This window comes from Halichoeres trimaculatus, unplaced genomic scaffold (genome assembly GCF_033239565.1).
Source record: "Halichoeres trimaculatus isolate MK-OKI-2021-1 unplaced genomic scaffold, fHalTri1.1 fHalTri1_scaffold_6, whole genome shotgun sequence".
Lineage (NCBI taxonomy): Eukaryota > Metazoa > Chordata > Actinopteri > Labriformes > Labridae > Halichoeres > Halichoeres trimaculatus.
In genome coordinates, this window is record NW_027437184.1 from 34,047,622 (window position 1) to 34,064,018 (window position 16,397).

The 16,397-nt window shown below is 40.6% G+C and overlaps 2 protein-coding genes across 2 annotated transcripts; one reads left to right on the top strand and one right to left on the bottom strand.

Annotated features, from left to right (window-relative positions):
* Positions 1-987: 987 nt before the first annotated feature.
* shpk (sedoheptulokinase) lies at positions 988-13,867 on the bottom strand. The gene is made up of 7 exons (XM_074672393.1): positions 13,688-13,867; positions 13,447-13,588; positions 10,111-10,285; positions 9,869-10,021; positions 4,289-4,464; positions 2,165-2,365; positions 988-2,051 (listed from the first exon to the last, which is right to left on the bottom strand). Exons 1-7 carry the CDS (start codon positions 13,823-13,825, stop codon positions 1,657-1,659), a joined length of 1,380 nt encoding a protein of 459 aa, XP_074528494.1. The 5' UTR covers positions 13,826-13,867; the 3' UTR covers positions 988-1,656.
* A 2,126-nt stretch (positions 13,868-15,993) lies between these two features.
* emc6 (ER membrane protein complex subunit 6) lies at positions 15,994-16,326 on the top strand. Its single transcript, XM_074671526.1, has one exon. It carries the CDS (start codon positions 15,994-15,996, stop codon positions 16,324-16,326), a length of 333 nt encoding a protein of 110 aa, XP_074527627.1.
* Positions 16,327-16,397: the final 71 nt, after the last annotated feature.

The following is a 16,397-nucleotide window of genomic DNA, read 5'->3' on the forward strand; positions in this document are numbered from 1 at the left end:
CAGGGAAGAAAACGAAAAAATTTCATGGAAAAGGCTGAAGCAAGGAAGAATTATGAGCGATACAGGTGAAAACGGAGACTGAACATTGGAGAAATGTACGACTGGTGGAAAAAGCTGCAGAGGGATTTGGGACTGAAGACTGACGCTGAGACAGCTGAGTTTCTGTTGAACAGGTAATGACTTTGTTTACCACAGTGGGAGATGTCAGCTGAACAACTCTGGTTAGTCTGAGTACTGTACTGGCTAATGACTGAACGCTGCTGGTCGTAACGGGTTGGCTCTGTCAATAGATTTTAGCATAAGTTAGCCACACATCTTTAGCATTGTAAACTGAGCTGGTGAAGACACGCCGAGAAAGGTAAAGCCTCGCCCACAGTCGGCTCTGCTCTTATCAGCTGGCAGTGGCAACGCCAGACCTGCTTCACCGGCTAATTCATGGTTTTGATCGCACCGGTCTGATTGAAAAAACTACCACTGTGTGTTAGAAGGAGGATGACTGTCTTGTTGGTTACATTTTCTGCCCGCCGGCTTCTTGCTCTGTCGGGGCGTGTTGTTGGGAGGCGAAGAAGGGCGATATGAGCTGGGGGGCAGGATCTTTAACTTCCTTTTTAACACTGAGGGATGAAACATAATGGGTTTTTAGAAACTGTTGTTAAATGTTATGAAAAGTTGTAAACTTAAACACGAGTCTGTTTATTTTTTCTGTATTGTTAATTTATCTTATTTTTTTCTGTGCAAACACTGATAATAAATTTTGCCTTAAATTCTGGTATGTCTGATTTCTTTTTTCAATTCATACAGTTAAAATTGAATTAAAATTTTGGTTATGTTGATATGAAAATGTGTGTTTAGAAAGGGCTGAGTTGTTATGTATATTTTAAATACCGTTCATCAAAAATAATAATCTGTTTAATGTATACATGTAGAACAGAATAACTTAAAAATTTCAAGAGTCATCAAACTGAACTCATTTCAACAAACGTCTCCTTTAATGTATCAATGTATCTGTGGATGGGAGCAATATCCTTCACGCTTGACAAATCTTGTGTTCTTATGTTTCTGTTTTATTTGTTTTATTGCTGAGCTGCACATCTGGTCCACACTCTGCTCTCGTGTTTACTTTCACATCCTTCTTTCTCCTCCCGCTGTGAAGTGAAACAGGCACAGATATGCAGAAGTAAGACAAACTCTTGAAGGCTGAAATAGTTAAAATCATCTCCTTAAAATCAGGCCAACAAGCTTAAATTAGCAAAGATTTGTACCAAAATTAAAAAAACATGCGAGTACCAGGACTTCTGAATTTAACAGTCAGACTAATGAGGAAGCAGAAATCATGGATCTCGATCTAACATTTTAAAGGCCTCCCTCCTAAAACAGGGAGGGTGGAAATATAAAAAAATGTATAAAATTTAATGTTTGTGTTTTGATCGTTTGGTCCTGATTTCACAAACGTTTAAGAACCCTGATTCAAGATGAACCCCAGGTTTCATCAGACTTCTGATCCCTCTCTTAAACTTCCATCACTTTAAATTAACAGTGCATTGATCCTTTCTGATAAATGAACCAGGTGTCCGTACCCAAACACATGAGGGTAGGTGTGCAAATGTTCAGTTTATCATGTAAACAGATCAGATCCTCCATGGACTCATCTCTTCTTCAAAGGAAGTCATGGACGACCATGGCCACGCCCACAGCAGAGTCTGCGTTTTTCCCGTACACCACCTCCTGAGGAAACGCCTTCTCCACTTCCTGCCTCAGCACCTCATTGCGGTCGAGGGCGCTCCCGCTGCCCACGATCCTGCTGACCCCTGCCTGCTGCAGATGCTCGGCGGGCATCATGGAGGTGATGTTGTCCATGACGCCTCGGCACAGCGCCCGGGTCACATGGCCCAGGGACAGATTGGTGGGGGAAATGTCGGACACGTGGCCCAGGCAGAGCGGAGCGTGTCTTTCTCCCAGTAAGGTGGGACTCACTCTGAGGTCGCTTGTTTCCTGGTTCAGGGCCGAGTGGATCAGCTTCTCGTACAGGTCTGAATCACTCAGCTCTGCACCTGAGACACGGGAAAGAGCACATCTCATAGCACTAATTCAAAAACCGGATTCTGTGAACGTGTGAGGACTCAGTACGGGTCTGTGACACATGAAGCCTACGTCGCCAACATACCTAGCTCCTTCATCCAGGTCCTGAGCATCTTCACAAAAGTAGCCAGCACGTTTCCTCCGTTTAGAGAAGCCGCCACCGCCAAGTAGGAGCCGTTAAAGTAAGGGAAGTAGGTGACGGAGGAGGCGGGCTGAGGTGAATCTGGAGGTTTGAAGTCAGCTGGCATAGCAAAGGTCAGCTGTGCAGACGTGCTTATGTTGAGAACTGAGGAATCAGAAGGAAGACACAAAACTGTTACTAAAGAGGAACTAAAGAAATTTAAAACATTGAAGAGACAATGAGGGCAGGATTACAGCTCATTCATGTTTTCTGAAGCTACTTACAAAACAGAGAGAACAAAGTAAGAAACAAAGTTCACTTTCTTTACTCTGGGGTTATATGGACCTCTCATTTGTATTTACTCCTCATCATATTCACACAGTGACCTTTTTCCTTTGCTGTCCCGTGAAAACGGCATGCTCCAATGCTGCACTCTTAAATGTTTTAAAGAATTATCAAAGTGCAGAACTTTAAACAAGTTATCTTTGTTAAACTTCCCCTTTAATGACTAGAAAACCAAAAACAGATTGATCAAATCTTGAGGCCCAGTTGGGAACACTTCAGGGTAAAATAAAACCTGGCTTATCCAAAACGCTTTAGTTACCCATGGTTACTGAATTAACTCAAACATTTCATAATCATATGATAAATATGAAAGGGATGTATTCTGTTAGTGAGCTTCTATTATTTTTAATAGTCTGTCTGTCACTGAGGATACTGATGCCCTGTACCTGGCAAACGGTGTCAGTAATCAATGGTACCATTTTCTGTACTTTTGTGTGTTTACATGGTGATAAATATTTATTTGTTCAATAATAAAATGTGAACGTTTTTCGACTTCAAATTTTTGGTCTCAATTTATTAACTTGCAATGCTGTGTTCATGCCCAGTAGAGAAAATCACCTACTCTTCCACTCCCTCACAGTCACAAGGATGTGTTTAGGTACCAAAACATGGTACAATTTGATCATTCCTGAATTGGTACTCTGAACTACAGATGGAATTTGGTCGGTACCTAAAACAGTACCTAACTCGGTACCCATCCCTAATACATGAACCATGACTATGTCCTAGATAAATGAGAATTTACATGAACAAAATTGTTGAATTGAAATACTACTACAACTGCAAATATTAGTAATAATAATAATAATAATAATAATAATAATAATAATAATAATAATTTTATCATTATTAATAAATTGATACACGATAAAATAAAGAAAATAAAGAAATTAAGCAAGACTAAAAAAAAATTACATCACCAAAAAATAATAATAAAAATAATAATCCACAAAATAAAATGTATAGAATAAAATAAAATGAAATCAAATATGATAAAAGGGCACACAGTGGTGTAGTATTATTAGCCCCTCTGCCTCATAGCAACAAGGTCCCTGGTTTGAATCCACACTTGAACATTTGCCTTCCTGTGTGCAGTGTGTGTGTTATTGATTGGTCACTTCCTAAATTACCCCTAAGAGTGTGTTGGTGTGTGTGTTAGTGTGTGAGTTTATGAGTGTGTTAGTGTGTGAGTTTATGAGTGTGTTAGTGTGTGTTAGTGTGTGGTCACTTGTCTCTACACATCAGCCCTGTGGTGACCTGAGCAGAGAGTACTCAGCCTCTCAGCCAATGACAGCTGGGATAGACTGCAGCCATGACGGCTGATGGGAACAGCTGTAAAGATTATTGATGAATAAATAAAATAAAACACAGCTATAGAATACCATAATGTACCCATAAATACCTCATGGTAAAGAAAGTGTAACTCATGTCTTAATGTGTCCTCCCTTTAAAATATTTCTATTGTAACAAATAAACTGTTGTTTCTAGGAAAACATGACAAATTTAGAAAAAATCAAATATCTTCATGACTTTTATGATTAAAAGCCTACAAACTAAAAAAACATCTAAGTAATTCTTCTACGAATACATCTGATAATAATTATGATTACAACAATTTGATTACAAAATAAAATATTTGAATAGACAGAGAATTTGATGATTTGTTCCTGTATAGTACGACTTTAACACCAGCTTTAACTCTGATCCCAGCCTAAAAGAAACATGATTCCACTTCCTGTTCACCTGCATCAGTCCGTGCACTCATGCAGGAGTAGACAGAGCACTGGAAGTCTCCCAGGGCAGCCGCTACAGGTGTACCAGCAGGTACGCCATGCCAGTCAGAGCACGTCGTCCCCGCCAAGCCACCGGACGACACACACTGAGGGAGCAGGTGCAAAGGGAAGCCGGCAGTTTTTAGGCTGCAACATGCAAACACACACACACACACACACACACACACACACACACACACACATACACACACACACACACACACTCACACACACACACACACACACACACACACAGACAGTGATGTTAGCTAGGTTAGGCTTAATGTTTCCTGAGTGACAGGATCACAGGATGACGGCCTCAGCCGAAGGAAACAATGAAAACTGGGATGTAAAGAGAAAATCACTCAGACCTCATGTTCAGAGCTTTTAGACGCTGATTCAATCAGTCTTTCTGTATCAAAGACATCAAGCTTGGGTCCCATTACACATCATCATATATCTCTGAGCTCAGACCAAAACTGTGACAGTGATCAGCGCTGAGCAGTTAAAGACTTCCTGCTGACTTCCTTTCCTGAACGCTGCTCTCTTTGATACCATTCAGCCTCAGAGAAGCTGCTGTGTGTCAGATCAATAAAAAAAATTCACAAAATAAACCACAATCAAACCCTGTTCATGTGCCTGTTAATCAGTTTCTGGAGAAAGTCTCAGTTTCTGAGGCTTCTCTGGAAAACCTCTGCAGAATGACCCAAAGAAGAGATGACTTCTGGGTGTTTGCTCAGAACTAATCTGTCTGAAGTTTATTGAATCAACATAATGATACAGATCCATAAAACGTAAAAATGGAAGCTGTGTCAGCTCTGTGCCCAAGAGGAGAAGATGAGTTTGGAACAGTGGCGATTGCTCTAAGACTGCAAGGGAAGCTCAGCTCCCCCTAAAATGTCTGCAAAAAAGTGGTGATATGTTCTGCTGTGTGTACAGTTCATTGACAAAACATGCGCTAGAATTCCTTCATCTTTAGTTCAGAATCAGCTCCTATCACAGGTAACTGGCTCCACCTCCTTCTCATTCATCCCCGCAGTGTCTCAGCGCTTTAACACAGTCGGACGCTGAGCGTCTTCTGACTTCAACAGGGAAGCGTGGAAGAGTGGGTTGTTCCACTGTGGAAACTGGACGGTCACTGGGCTTTGTCCCGCCCTCGGACGCTGAGCGTCTCTGGGGGTCTATGAGGCAGTGGGCTGGCCTGGACGCTGAGCTTCTGCATGATGATTGGATGATCTGTCTGAGGCCGAATCCCTTTTTGATTGACAGTGAAATGAGCCAGTCAGTGATCTTGGAGTATAACCCTCCATTGGAGCATCTTCTGAGTTTTACATTTACTTGTTCTGGACTGATCCAGAGGTTTTATCGATCCCCAGTGAGTTTACCTTTCTTAAAAACGACGAGTGTTGTGTTTAAAGATTCTCTCTCTTTTCAACAATAAGCAGCTACAGCTGTGGAGCTTCTTCCCCTGTCACTGACACATGCCTGTCGTAGTCTCACGTAGCAGCTCCAGCTGCTAACAAGCTGACACGGAGGGTAGAATTTTCGTTGAAATAAATAAATTTATGATGTGGGCCGGAAAAAAATGAGCTTCCCCTCCTTGACTGACCAGCAGCCGCCACTGCTTTGAAATAAGGATCTTCAGGAAACCCACACACTGAAATCAATACCTGCTATGGTCATGAGTGTGCCCCCAGCCCACAGATAATCTGTGAGGAGGTTAATTGACCACAGCAGCACGCTAACAGAGGAGAGGGGCGGACAGGAGGAGCAAGCACACATCCAGGATACACGCATCTCAGCTGACCAGAATGGGCGACAAACAAACGAAAGAGAAGAATGGAGCAACGACCACAGAAAGGACTTCAAAAATTAAATAAAAAACACCAAAAACAAAAAATCTAAATCATACATCAGAGGGGTTACATCCAAAGATCAATAAAAAGCACAGCATAGCACTTCTTTAAAGCCACTCATTGAACTTGGATAGATATTAGCTCATTTACAGGACCTCATTAACCTTAAAGGAAGAGTGACGCCATTTAAGCAACCAAGGAAACACCAAATCAAGTCATCTTGAACTGCTCTAAGAGAGAAAACCACATCATGACCAGGAAATGGTCAAAGTCAGTCATCCCCTCAGAAAGCAGCAGATATTTGAGTTCAATAAGTGAGGCTGTAGAGAGTGAGGGGTGCAGACCAGGATGAGGAGGTCTTCTTACACAGGATGACGGCCTCACTCAAAAAAATACACTTTTCCCATCTTTTACCAAGCTGGGGAAAGTGTGGATGATGCCAAGCTTTTTATCTTGGACAGAGTCTTATGTTAGACTTTTGTTTTCTGTTTTTTTTTGCAGCTTTGAATAAAGTGCAGCCTCATAATTAAAGGACTTTTCTCTCATTTCAAATTGCCTGGTCAGATTTCATTGTTGCTTTATTTTAGTGAATGGCCACATGTCTAAGCTTTTAATATCAAACACTGGTTCCCCTCAGGGCTGTGTCCTCTCACCTCGGCTGTTTATCTTGTACACAGACAGCTGTAGGTCAAACTGGGAGAGCAGCTACCTGGTGAAATTCTCAGATGATTGATTGAAATTCTCAGATTGGTTGCTAGGTGCCGTCCTGTTGGCTATGGCTGCCTTTTGCAGCAGCTCTCTCTTCTTTGTCCGTTTCTTGTAATTTTTTCGTCTCTTTTTTGTCATCTTTGTATTTGGAGTGGATCATTACTTTCTATGGTTCATTGTTGGTCATAGACAACAAACTTCTTGTGTCTTCAGCGATATTTTTACTACTTTTTCTCCTGTGTTTATCTGGAGATCCTACATGTAACCATGGCTGCATTGTTTACATGTGAACTCAGCTGTTTGCAGCCTGTAGCATGTCAATGCTAACTGGTGTAAGGCCTGATGTCTTCCGACAAGGTGAGGAGAAGGAGGTGAGGATGACATGCTGGTTCTCAGGTGAGAGCTAAGAAGTGACGACATGGACCTGTCCTTCCATCCATCGTTATTGGGAACGTAAGATCTATCTCCAATAAGATGGACGAGCTAGCTGTGCTAACCCAGCAACAGAGGGAATACCAGAAGGCAGAGTAGCATCATGCTATTCACAAACATGGCTAACAGAGCTAACACCAGACACCAACGCCACGTTGGAAGAGCTTCACCTGCTGTGAGCAGACAGGATCCAGGAGACAGAGACTGAACAGACTGCTGAAGAAGCTCAGTCCTGGACCCTGTGGAGGTGGAGACTGGCTGAACTGGACAATGATGGACAAGCTGTCATCATCTATTTTCTTATGGAGCTTTTTGCACTTTCTACACACTTTCTTACTTTTGTTTTCTTGATTGCTGCTGTTACTTCAATTTTGTTGTACTTGTTACAATGACAATAAAGTTCTATTTTATTCTATTCTAATAAATCAGCTAAAAAAATAACTACTCCAGTGAAGAGAAAATACCCCAAATTTGTACTTAGGTAAGGTAACAAAGTATTTTTACTTAGTTCCTGGACACCTCTGCATCTTTCCCATACTTCGGGGCGTCGGTGGCGCAGTTGGAGAATGCGCTTGGTCGGTGATCAGAAGGTTGCAGGTTCAAGCCCAGCTCTGGGCGACACATGGCGATGTGTCCTTGGGCAAGACACTTAACCCCTAGTTGCTCCCACTGCTGCGTCAGTGGTGTGTGAATGGGTATGAAAGGGTGTGATTGTGTTAGATATACTGATGGATAGCTGTCATAGTAAAGATTGGCTCCATCAGTGTGTGAATGTGCGAGCAAATGGGTGTGGATGGGTAAGTGTGACCTGTGGTGTACAGCAGCTTTGAGTGGTCCATGACTAGAAAAGCGCTATATAAGCTCAAGTCCATTTACCATTTAAACATGGATATAAAGTAACAGCGTTGGATGCTCAGACTGAGGGGCTGTCCACACGACAACGGTTTTAGGGTGAAACGCAAAAGTTTTGTTGCATTTCATTTACACAAAAACGGTGTTTCGGCCAACCGAAAATGCAAACTTTTGAAAACGGCTTCCAGAGTGGGATTTTTCTTAAACGCTGCCGACACCATTGCCATGTAAACAGTAAACCGCCGTTTTCAGTGGAAACAATAACATCACACTCCGCTTCACGTGAGTGCATATAACAGTGAAACAGTACCATTGTTGCGATAGTCGCAGACTACCGTGTTGTGCTTGTGCTGCTCAATCTGCTGAAAATCTGCTGACTGTTTCCATACAAAATGTGCATCTGTTGCTCCACTTTTTAACTTAGTATTCCCCAATACACCAGATGATCGGCTCAACTCTACTTCAGTGGTGATCTATCAAAAGCTGCTTCTGAACAAGACAGTTAAAGCACCACCTACAGGCCTGGCATGCTTACTACAGCGATTTCAGTCCCTCAGTGTTTCAGTGTAAATGCAGATTTTTTTCCCTGCGTTTTTAGTTTTTTCAGATGAAACGTTGTGTAATCGGGGCCTAAGTGTGTGCAGATTTTCAAACCTCTTTGTATGTGGCAGAAATCCCTGAATCTGCCTGTAAACCAATCAAAATGCTTAGTTCTAAAAGTAGCATCAGGCCTTCATGAAATCTACATGAGACTTCCTGAAATGATGACATCATCTCATAAGTATTTCCTAAATGGTTCATTGAACTTTGGAGGAGTGGGGCCTCAAACACCAAGGTCTGCTCAAAGCTTTGCCCCTGAGAGGCTTCCAGAGACTGGCCAATCAGAGTGAAGGGGGTTTGTGGAGTGAGGAGCCTTATAGAGATAGCAGCTCAAATGTAGTTTTTCAGTCGGGGGTTGAAACCAGAGTTTTCTAAAGCACAAGAGAGAAAGAGAAAAACAGTGTTTTTGAGCTGTAAATTATGCAAAGCCGCTACAGTGGCACCAGAGGAACAAAAACCACAGCCCCCCTCTTTAAGTTTTCTTTTTTTTTCAATCTGAGACATTTTAGTCTGAGTGTTGGCTCCTTGTGTACGATGATAACTGTTCAGAGAAATCAATAAAGCATTGCTAGACTGCCATCAAATGTAGCAGGGATCACTTCTCACATTAAAGGCACTGAGGGTTTAAAGAGGAGATGAGTTTGAATTTCACGGACATGCTGGACTGTTTTTAAAATGCTTCCAGAAACTTCAGCCTCCAGTGGAGTCATTAAAAAGTTACTTATAAACCACAAAACTTTGGAGTTACATTAGGCGTCATGAGGAGTTTTGGATGAAGTCAGCACAGCTCTCATTGGCCCACCCTCTCCCCCCCCCCCCCTCTCTCTCTCTCTCTCTCTATCTATCTATCTATCTATCTATCTATCTATCTATCTATCTATCTATCTATCTATCTATCTATCTATCTATCTATCTATCTATCTATCTATCTGAGGCTGGCACTGTGATCAGGTCACTCAAGATGAACCATTCAGCTTTATCTTTTCAACAACACCAAGCACAAACTGTTCAACATGTCATGCGTTTAGTACCTGATGTTACATAAAGAGAAGATGCTCAGACTCAAAGAGTTAATAAAAGAGGAAGTTCTGCGTGCTACATACATGTGGGTGTTCCACTGATTGGAGGAGGTGTTGAAGAAGCCCCAGCTGGCTGCGTTCTGCGGCGTCATCACACAACCGTCCAAACCACACAGCATGGACACCACGTAGTCCTGGATGGTTCCTGCAACCGTGAAGCCCTCCAGAAACTCAGGCCTGCAGCAGCAGAGCACAAACACACCCTTGTGACAGTTTGCTCTCACGGCACACGTGCTGCAGCAGGGTCTACACACGCCAGAGCTTACCTGTGTCTCTGGTACCAGAATATCGTTGCACAGCCGAATCCTGTGGCTACACTGAGGTGTGAGTCTGGTTGTGGAAGAGAGGACAGGAAGTGACTGCTGCAGCGCCCGTCCTGCCAGGTGATCAGCTGACTGGTGTTGCGAGGTGTGAAGAAGTCTCTGTTCGACCAATCACACGCTGTGCAGAGGCAAAGAACAAGAGAAAAATACAGATCAGTCAGTTACATCTATGACTTCATGGTCTGAGCTTTAGTTAGACACAATAAAGGTCTCTGTTACTCATATTTTTAAGATGATTAATTACATTTTTGTCAACTTTCAGATGCAACCAGCAGGGGCAGCATAGTTATTGAAGTAATGTAGTCAGCTGTCACGGAGGAAAACAGGCTTTGTTTGTCATCTGAAGCATATTTTACTCTCTCTTGTGTATTTGTTGGGGTTAAAAGTATTTGAAAGGCCCATCTTAGAAAAAGGCAAAGTAATTTAGAATAAGCCATAAAAGATTCAGTGAGAGGCATCAGTTCAAGGCTTCATAATTTCCATTTTCCAGAGAGCTCGATTCCTTAATCAGGTTTGAACTGTGTCCTTAAAGGTTGTTAATGTAAAAGTGGATTATCAAAGTCATTGAGCAGATTGAAGAATGTTTTTCTCTTCTTTAAAGTCTTTACATTGTGGGTGCATGTGCTGGTTAATGATCTCTGATGTCCCTTTACAGCTTGGGAAGTTTAGTCCTTACAAAGCTGTTACTTTCATCGTTACAGTGTTCATCTGGATATTTTGATTTTTTTTCTCTCATCTTTGATGATCAGAAAGACTCAGGAGCTGATCAGGAATAATACTGCATAAAGATGTGTAATAATGAAAAAAACATTACAAACAGGGATATTTCACTTTTTAATATAGGAGTTGTATGAAAGAAAGCAAATCCTGTGATGAAGTATCAGCATGGTGTGTGTGTGTTGGCTTAAAATGACAATCAATCAAGAAAACATGGACCTCCACATCTGGGAGGAGTTTTTAAAGTGGGATATCTCTGGTGGTTGAACAGAGCTGATGAGGCAGGTAATCTATAAATAAATAGAAATAAATATATCCATAAAATAAATAAATAAATAAAAATAAATAAATAAAAATAAATAAATAAATAAATCTATAAATAATAATAATAATAATAATAATAATAATAATAATAATAATAATAACAATAATAATAACATATTTTATTTGAATGGCGCCTTTCAGGATACTCAAAGACACCTCACAATAAAAGAAGAACAAGAGTTAAAATATGTAAGTACAAAGCAAGGTAAAAATACTTTAAAAACAATAATTGCTAGGCGCCGCCCTGTTGGCTATGGCTGCCTTTTGCAGCAGCTCTCTCTTCTTGGTCCATTTCTTCTCATTTTTTTCATTTCTTTTTCATCATCTTTGTATTTGGAGTGGATCATCACTTTGTTTGGCTCATTTCTTGGTCATGGACACCAAACTTCTTGTGTCTTCAGCGATATTTTTACTACTTTTTCTCCTGTGTTTGTTTGGAGATCCTACATGTAACCATGGCCAGGTTGTTTACATGTGAACTCAGCTGTTAGCAGCCTGTAGCATGCCAATGCTAACTGGTGTAAGGCCTGATGTCTTGGAGAGAGAAGGAGGTGAGGATGACGTGCTGGTGACGTGTCAGGTGTGAGCTAAGAAGTGACGGCATGGACCTGTTCTTCCATCCATTGTAATTGGGATCATAAGATCTATCTCCAATAAGATGGACAAGCTAGCCGGGCTAACCCAGCAACAGAGGGAATACCAGAGGGCAGAGTAGCATCATGCTATTTACAGACATGGCTAACGGAGCTAACATCAGACACCATCGCCACATTGGAAGAACTTCACCTGCTGTGAGCAGACTGGATCCAGGAGACAGAGATGGAGTATGACTAAAAAAGCTCAGTTCTGGACCCTGTGGAGGTGGAGACTGGCTGAACTGGAGAATAATGGTCAAGCTGTCAGCATCTATTTTCTTATGGACCATTTTTGCACTTCCTATACATATTCTTACTTTTGTTTTCTTGATTGCTGCTGTGACTTCAATTTTATTGTACTTGTTACAATGACAACAAAGTTCTTTTCTATTGTATTCTATTGTATTCTATTCTATTCTAACAAGTAAGAACAGATAGGGGCAGGAATGAGTCATGCAGAGTAGGCATGTGTTTTGAGATGAGATTTGAAGAGTGAGAAGGAGTCAATGTTTCATATCTTCCTGTTTTAGGAGTTTTAACAAAAGTTGCATGGGGACATGATGTTTCTTGTGTTTTTATCTACATTTTTAGAGTCTACACCCCCAGAGCAACTTTTCCCGATGATACTCATGATTTCTTAAAATTCACACAAGGAGGAACAGAATTGATATTCCCCTATGTAGACAAAAGGACATAGAGATCCATTTAATGTCTGTGCAAGTTGTAGGCAAGTCAAGTATGGAAATGATTTACTTTTACCAAGCAACTTTTGCTCTGAACCTCATTTTTGTTTATTTATTTTTGGTTTATTCTATCACTCTTTTGTGCTGCAGAAATTTGTCTGTCTGAATCTCACAGAGCTATACCTGTTTTACTGGCTTCTCACACTTATGCTTTATTATTTTGTACTGGATTTTATTTATGTTATAATGGAGGTTTTTGTTATTAAATGGCAAAAAGAAATCAGCTTTCAAATGCCCTACAAACACTCTCTGGTTGGTATATCACATTAAAACCAGGAGCTAATAAAAATACTTGAAAAGTAATACATTTTGTAGATGGTAGTAGCATGAACTTTATTGTTGTTATTATTATTATTATTATTATTATTATTATTATTATTATTAAACAAATATTTGAGTATTCAATATCACTCACCAGTGTCTACTGTTATGCTAGCTGTGTCTAATGTAGTCTCTAGCTGCCACTCTCAGGCAGAGACTAGAAGTTAGTAACAGTTTTTTTTAACTCATTTCTTCTAAACTAAACTAAACATTTTACATTTGATTTGAGATTAATCCAATAACATGTGACATCACTCAAGGCGATATTTTGGCATGAAAGTGATACATCCTTTAGCCCAAATTAGGCTCGTGCAACTTTTTATAAAATAACAGTGCCCACTTTGTTGATAGTTACTCATAAATCCCCTCTGCTGAAGTTTTCAAACGTCAAAGTTTAATAATATTTTTCTCGCATGAGCTTCAGCCCTCTGATTTGATGAGGAAACACTAACACAGCCGTTATTTCACAATAAAAACATATTTGGAAATGTCTCAGCATGCAGACAGGCAGTGAATAGACAGGCAGTAAACAGTCTCACCGCTCTTTGCCTTCCAGAATAAAACCCCGTGCATCTGTCCGGACAGTCCGATGCTGCGGACCCGCTGCAGCTCCTCCCTGGGCAGCATGGAGACACATCTGTTCAGAGCCTCTATGATCCGGACCGGGTCCTGCTCTGCAGCCTGAACAGCACAGAAACAGTCCCACACGGGTCAACAGTCAGCTGTGTGAGCTGACAGCCTCAGAGTTACCGGCTGAAGAAAACACGTGAAAACACTCACCTTTATCCCGCTGGTGTCGGTAATATCAGACGCAGTCGGTAAAGCCTGAGTGGCGACCACCGTCCTGGATTCGGTTTGTAATAAAACAACCTTAACTGAAGTGGTGCCCACGTCTATACCCAGGATACAGGCAGACATAGCTGTTGTAGGCACAGGTCGGTCTGCTGTTAGGTCCCTGTGACGTCATCACAGGGCAAAGTCAACAGTGCTGAGTTCATAGACAAGAAATGTGTCGGAAATTATCATTCTCAGTCCTTCAAGTGTGAAATATAAATATCAATATCAAAGAAGCCTTGGCTTTTAAGAAGTGGCATCAACTTAATATAGACGAGGCCATTGAGCCACGTCTTTGATAGACTAAATGAAGAATCCTTTAACATCTCATTAAACGTAAAAAATAAATTATCATAAGAATTCATTTTTATAATAAATAATAATTATAATTAAATAAAATTGTGTATATATTTTGTATTCTACTCTGTGCAAAGTTCTTTATTTAATATTGTAATTATTATTATTCTCTACTACTTAGTCTCTGTTTTTTCTACTTTTGTAATTCTATTCACAACATTGTACTGAGACAGTGCAGTTGAAACCGGAGTCAAGTTCCTTGTATTCTTGAAAATGCTTGGCGAATTAAGCTGATTCTGATTCTGATTCTGATTCTGAGTGTGTGGTTAAAAAAGTCAAAAGTAATTCCAATTAAATTCAAGTTAAGTTAAATAAATTAGACCTTTCTGGTCAAAGAATACATGCTTCTAGTCATTAAGTGTGGTAAAATTGTAGAGTAATAATAATAATAATAATAAAATAATAATAATAACAACAATAACAACAAAAACAATTTATTATTATTAATAATAATATTATACATTATTTCACACAGATTATCTCGATTTCGGCTGAAAATTATCTAAAATTTTAAAAATACTAATAAAATAAAAAGAATAACAAGATTTAAATAAGTCATTAAAAGAAAGCTGGGACAACATGCCCAAAGGTCGTTGTCGTTGTACAGCCCCAGACTTCCGTTAGTGGTTGAATTTCCCAGTCTCTCCTGCGTCATGAATGCACCATGTCATCTCCTTCTCTTTGATGATGAGCTGTTCCCACAATGCACTGCGAAGCAGCGAGCATGGCCGACCGTCTCCTTGGATTGTCAATTCAACAAGAATGAATGCGCTAACTCTGAGCAAAAAGAGCTGATATTGAACCAGAAACAGAGCGACATCAGAGTCTGTGGAGTTAATCTGACAGATTATGGTTTTCTAGCCGCGCTGTGAAGAGTCATCGAGTCCCTGAGAGTTATTATCGGTGAGAATCCTCCATCAGTTAGCCTCGGATAGCCGCTCGTAGCGCCGCTGGTGACGAGGATGAGGAAATAAATTAGGATTAACAAACATTAGAGATAAACGAGGGGGAATTAAACTGTAATTTATTGATTGCACTTTTATCTTTCTATCTTTATCCTTCAGTGAAGCGTGTTTATGGCTTTATTGTTGATCAGGGCTGTAAAATGAGTGAGTAGCTACTTAGCTTCCTTATTGTGGACAGATGCTAACACTGGAATCAATCTGATACTAAAATGATCCTCTCTTTTTGTCAGCTTTTCTGGGTTTTGAGTGCAGATTTACGGTACATATGTTGGATTGGGGTTTTTATCTGTCTGTAAAAATGTGTGTTCACCTTGACCTTTGCTAACTTTAGTACAAATCGGCATTTCAGTACCAAAACCAGTGTTAATGTTGATGTATTAAGGTCTGTAAACAATATATCTCCTCATTAATGACCTAAGTATAGGGGAAATACTCAGGTTGGATGCAAGTGTGGTCAATGTTCAGCAGATGGATGAAGCTATGAGTTGTCACTGTGATATCATTCCTTACACAGATTTGTTAAAGCAGCATTTTATAGATCTGTGTTAATGTTACTTGGTCTGTTGTTCAATCTGCAGCATGTAGTACACCATATTTAGTTTTGGTATAACATAGTTTATAACAATATCCTCCAACCTGTGTGTGTGTGTTTTGTGGTCTAAAATCCATATTTTAAAATAAATCAAATGCACATACTAAATCATCCAACCACTGTTTTGCATTGCAAGGGTACTCATTTCGCCGATCTTGTGTATGACTAATGTAAACATCACTTATTGACCTTATTCTGCTGTATCAAACGACAAAACTTCATAGAATGAAAAACTGCATGATCAAAAATATCAAATCATTGTTTAAGAAGTCAATCCACTTTCTTTCTCTCTCTCCTGAAACAGCAGCGTCTTCCTGTGACAGCTGACCAGAGCCGACATGGCAGCAGTAGTAGCCAAGCGTGAGGGCCCTCAGTTCATCAGTGAAGTCGCTGTGAGAGGGAACGCCGCCGTGCTGGACTACTGCCGCACCTCTGTGTCCGCTCTGTCTGGAGCAACAGCCGGTATCCTGGGGCTGACTGGACTGTACGGCTTCATATTTTACTTCCTGGCCTCTTTTCTCCTCTCTCTGCTGCTCATTTTAAAGGCAGGACGGCGGTGGAACAAGTGTTTTAAATCACGGCGGCTGCTCTTCACAGGCGGCCTCGTCGGGGGTCTTTTCACTTACGTCCTGTTCTGGACTTTCCTCTATGGGATGGTGCATGTGTACTAAAACCATACAATATTAATAACCCTGAATTAACCTTCTCTAATGCTACGTAAAGAGATGTCTGCCCTGCTGTT

What these genes read in the sequence shown, in the direction of transcription:
- shpk (XM_074672393.1), bottom strand. Translation starts at nt 13,825, where the DNA reads ATGTCTGCCTGTATCCTGGGTATAGACGTGGGCACCACTTCAGTTAAG. An exon ending in TTCTGGTACCAGAGACACAG is followed by an intron (nt 10,022 to 10,110) that starts GTAAGCTCTGGC and finishes CTGCTGCTGCAG; the next exon opens with GCCTGAGTTTCTGGAGGGCT. An exon ending in GAGTGCACGGACTGATGCAG is followed by an intron (nt 2,366 to 4,288) that starts GTGAACAGGAAG and finishes CTGATTCCTCAG; the next exon opens with TTCTCAACATAAGCACGTCT.
- emc6 (XM_074671526.1), top strand. Translation starts at nt 15,994, where the DNA reads ATGGCAGCAGTAGTAGCCAAGCGTGAGGGCCCTCAGTTCATCAGTGAA.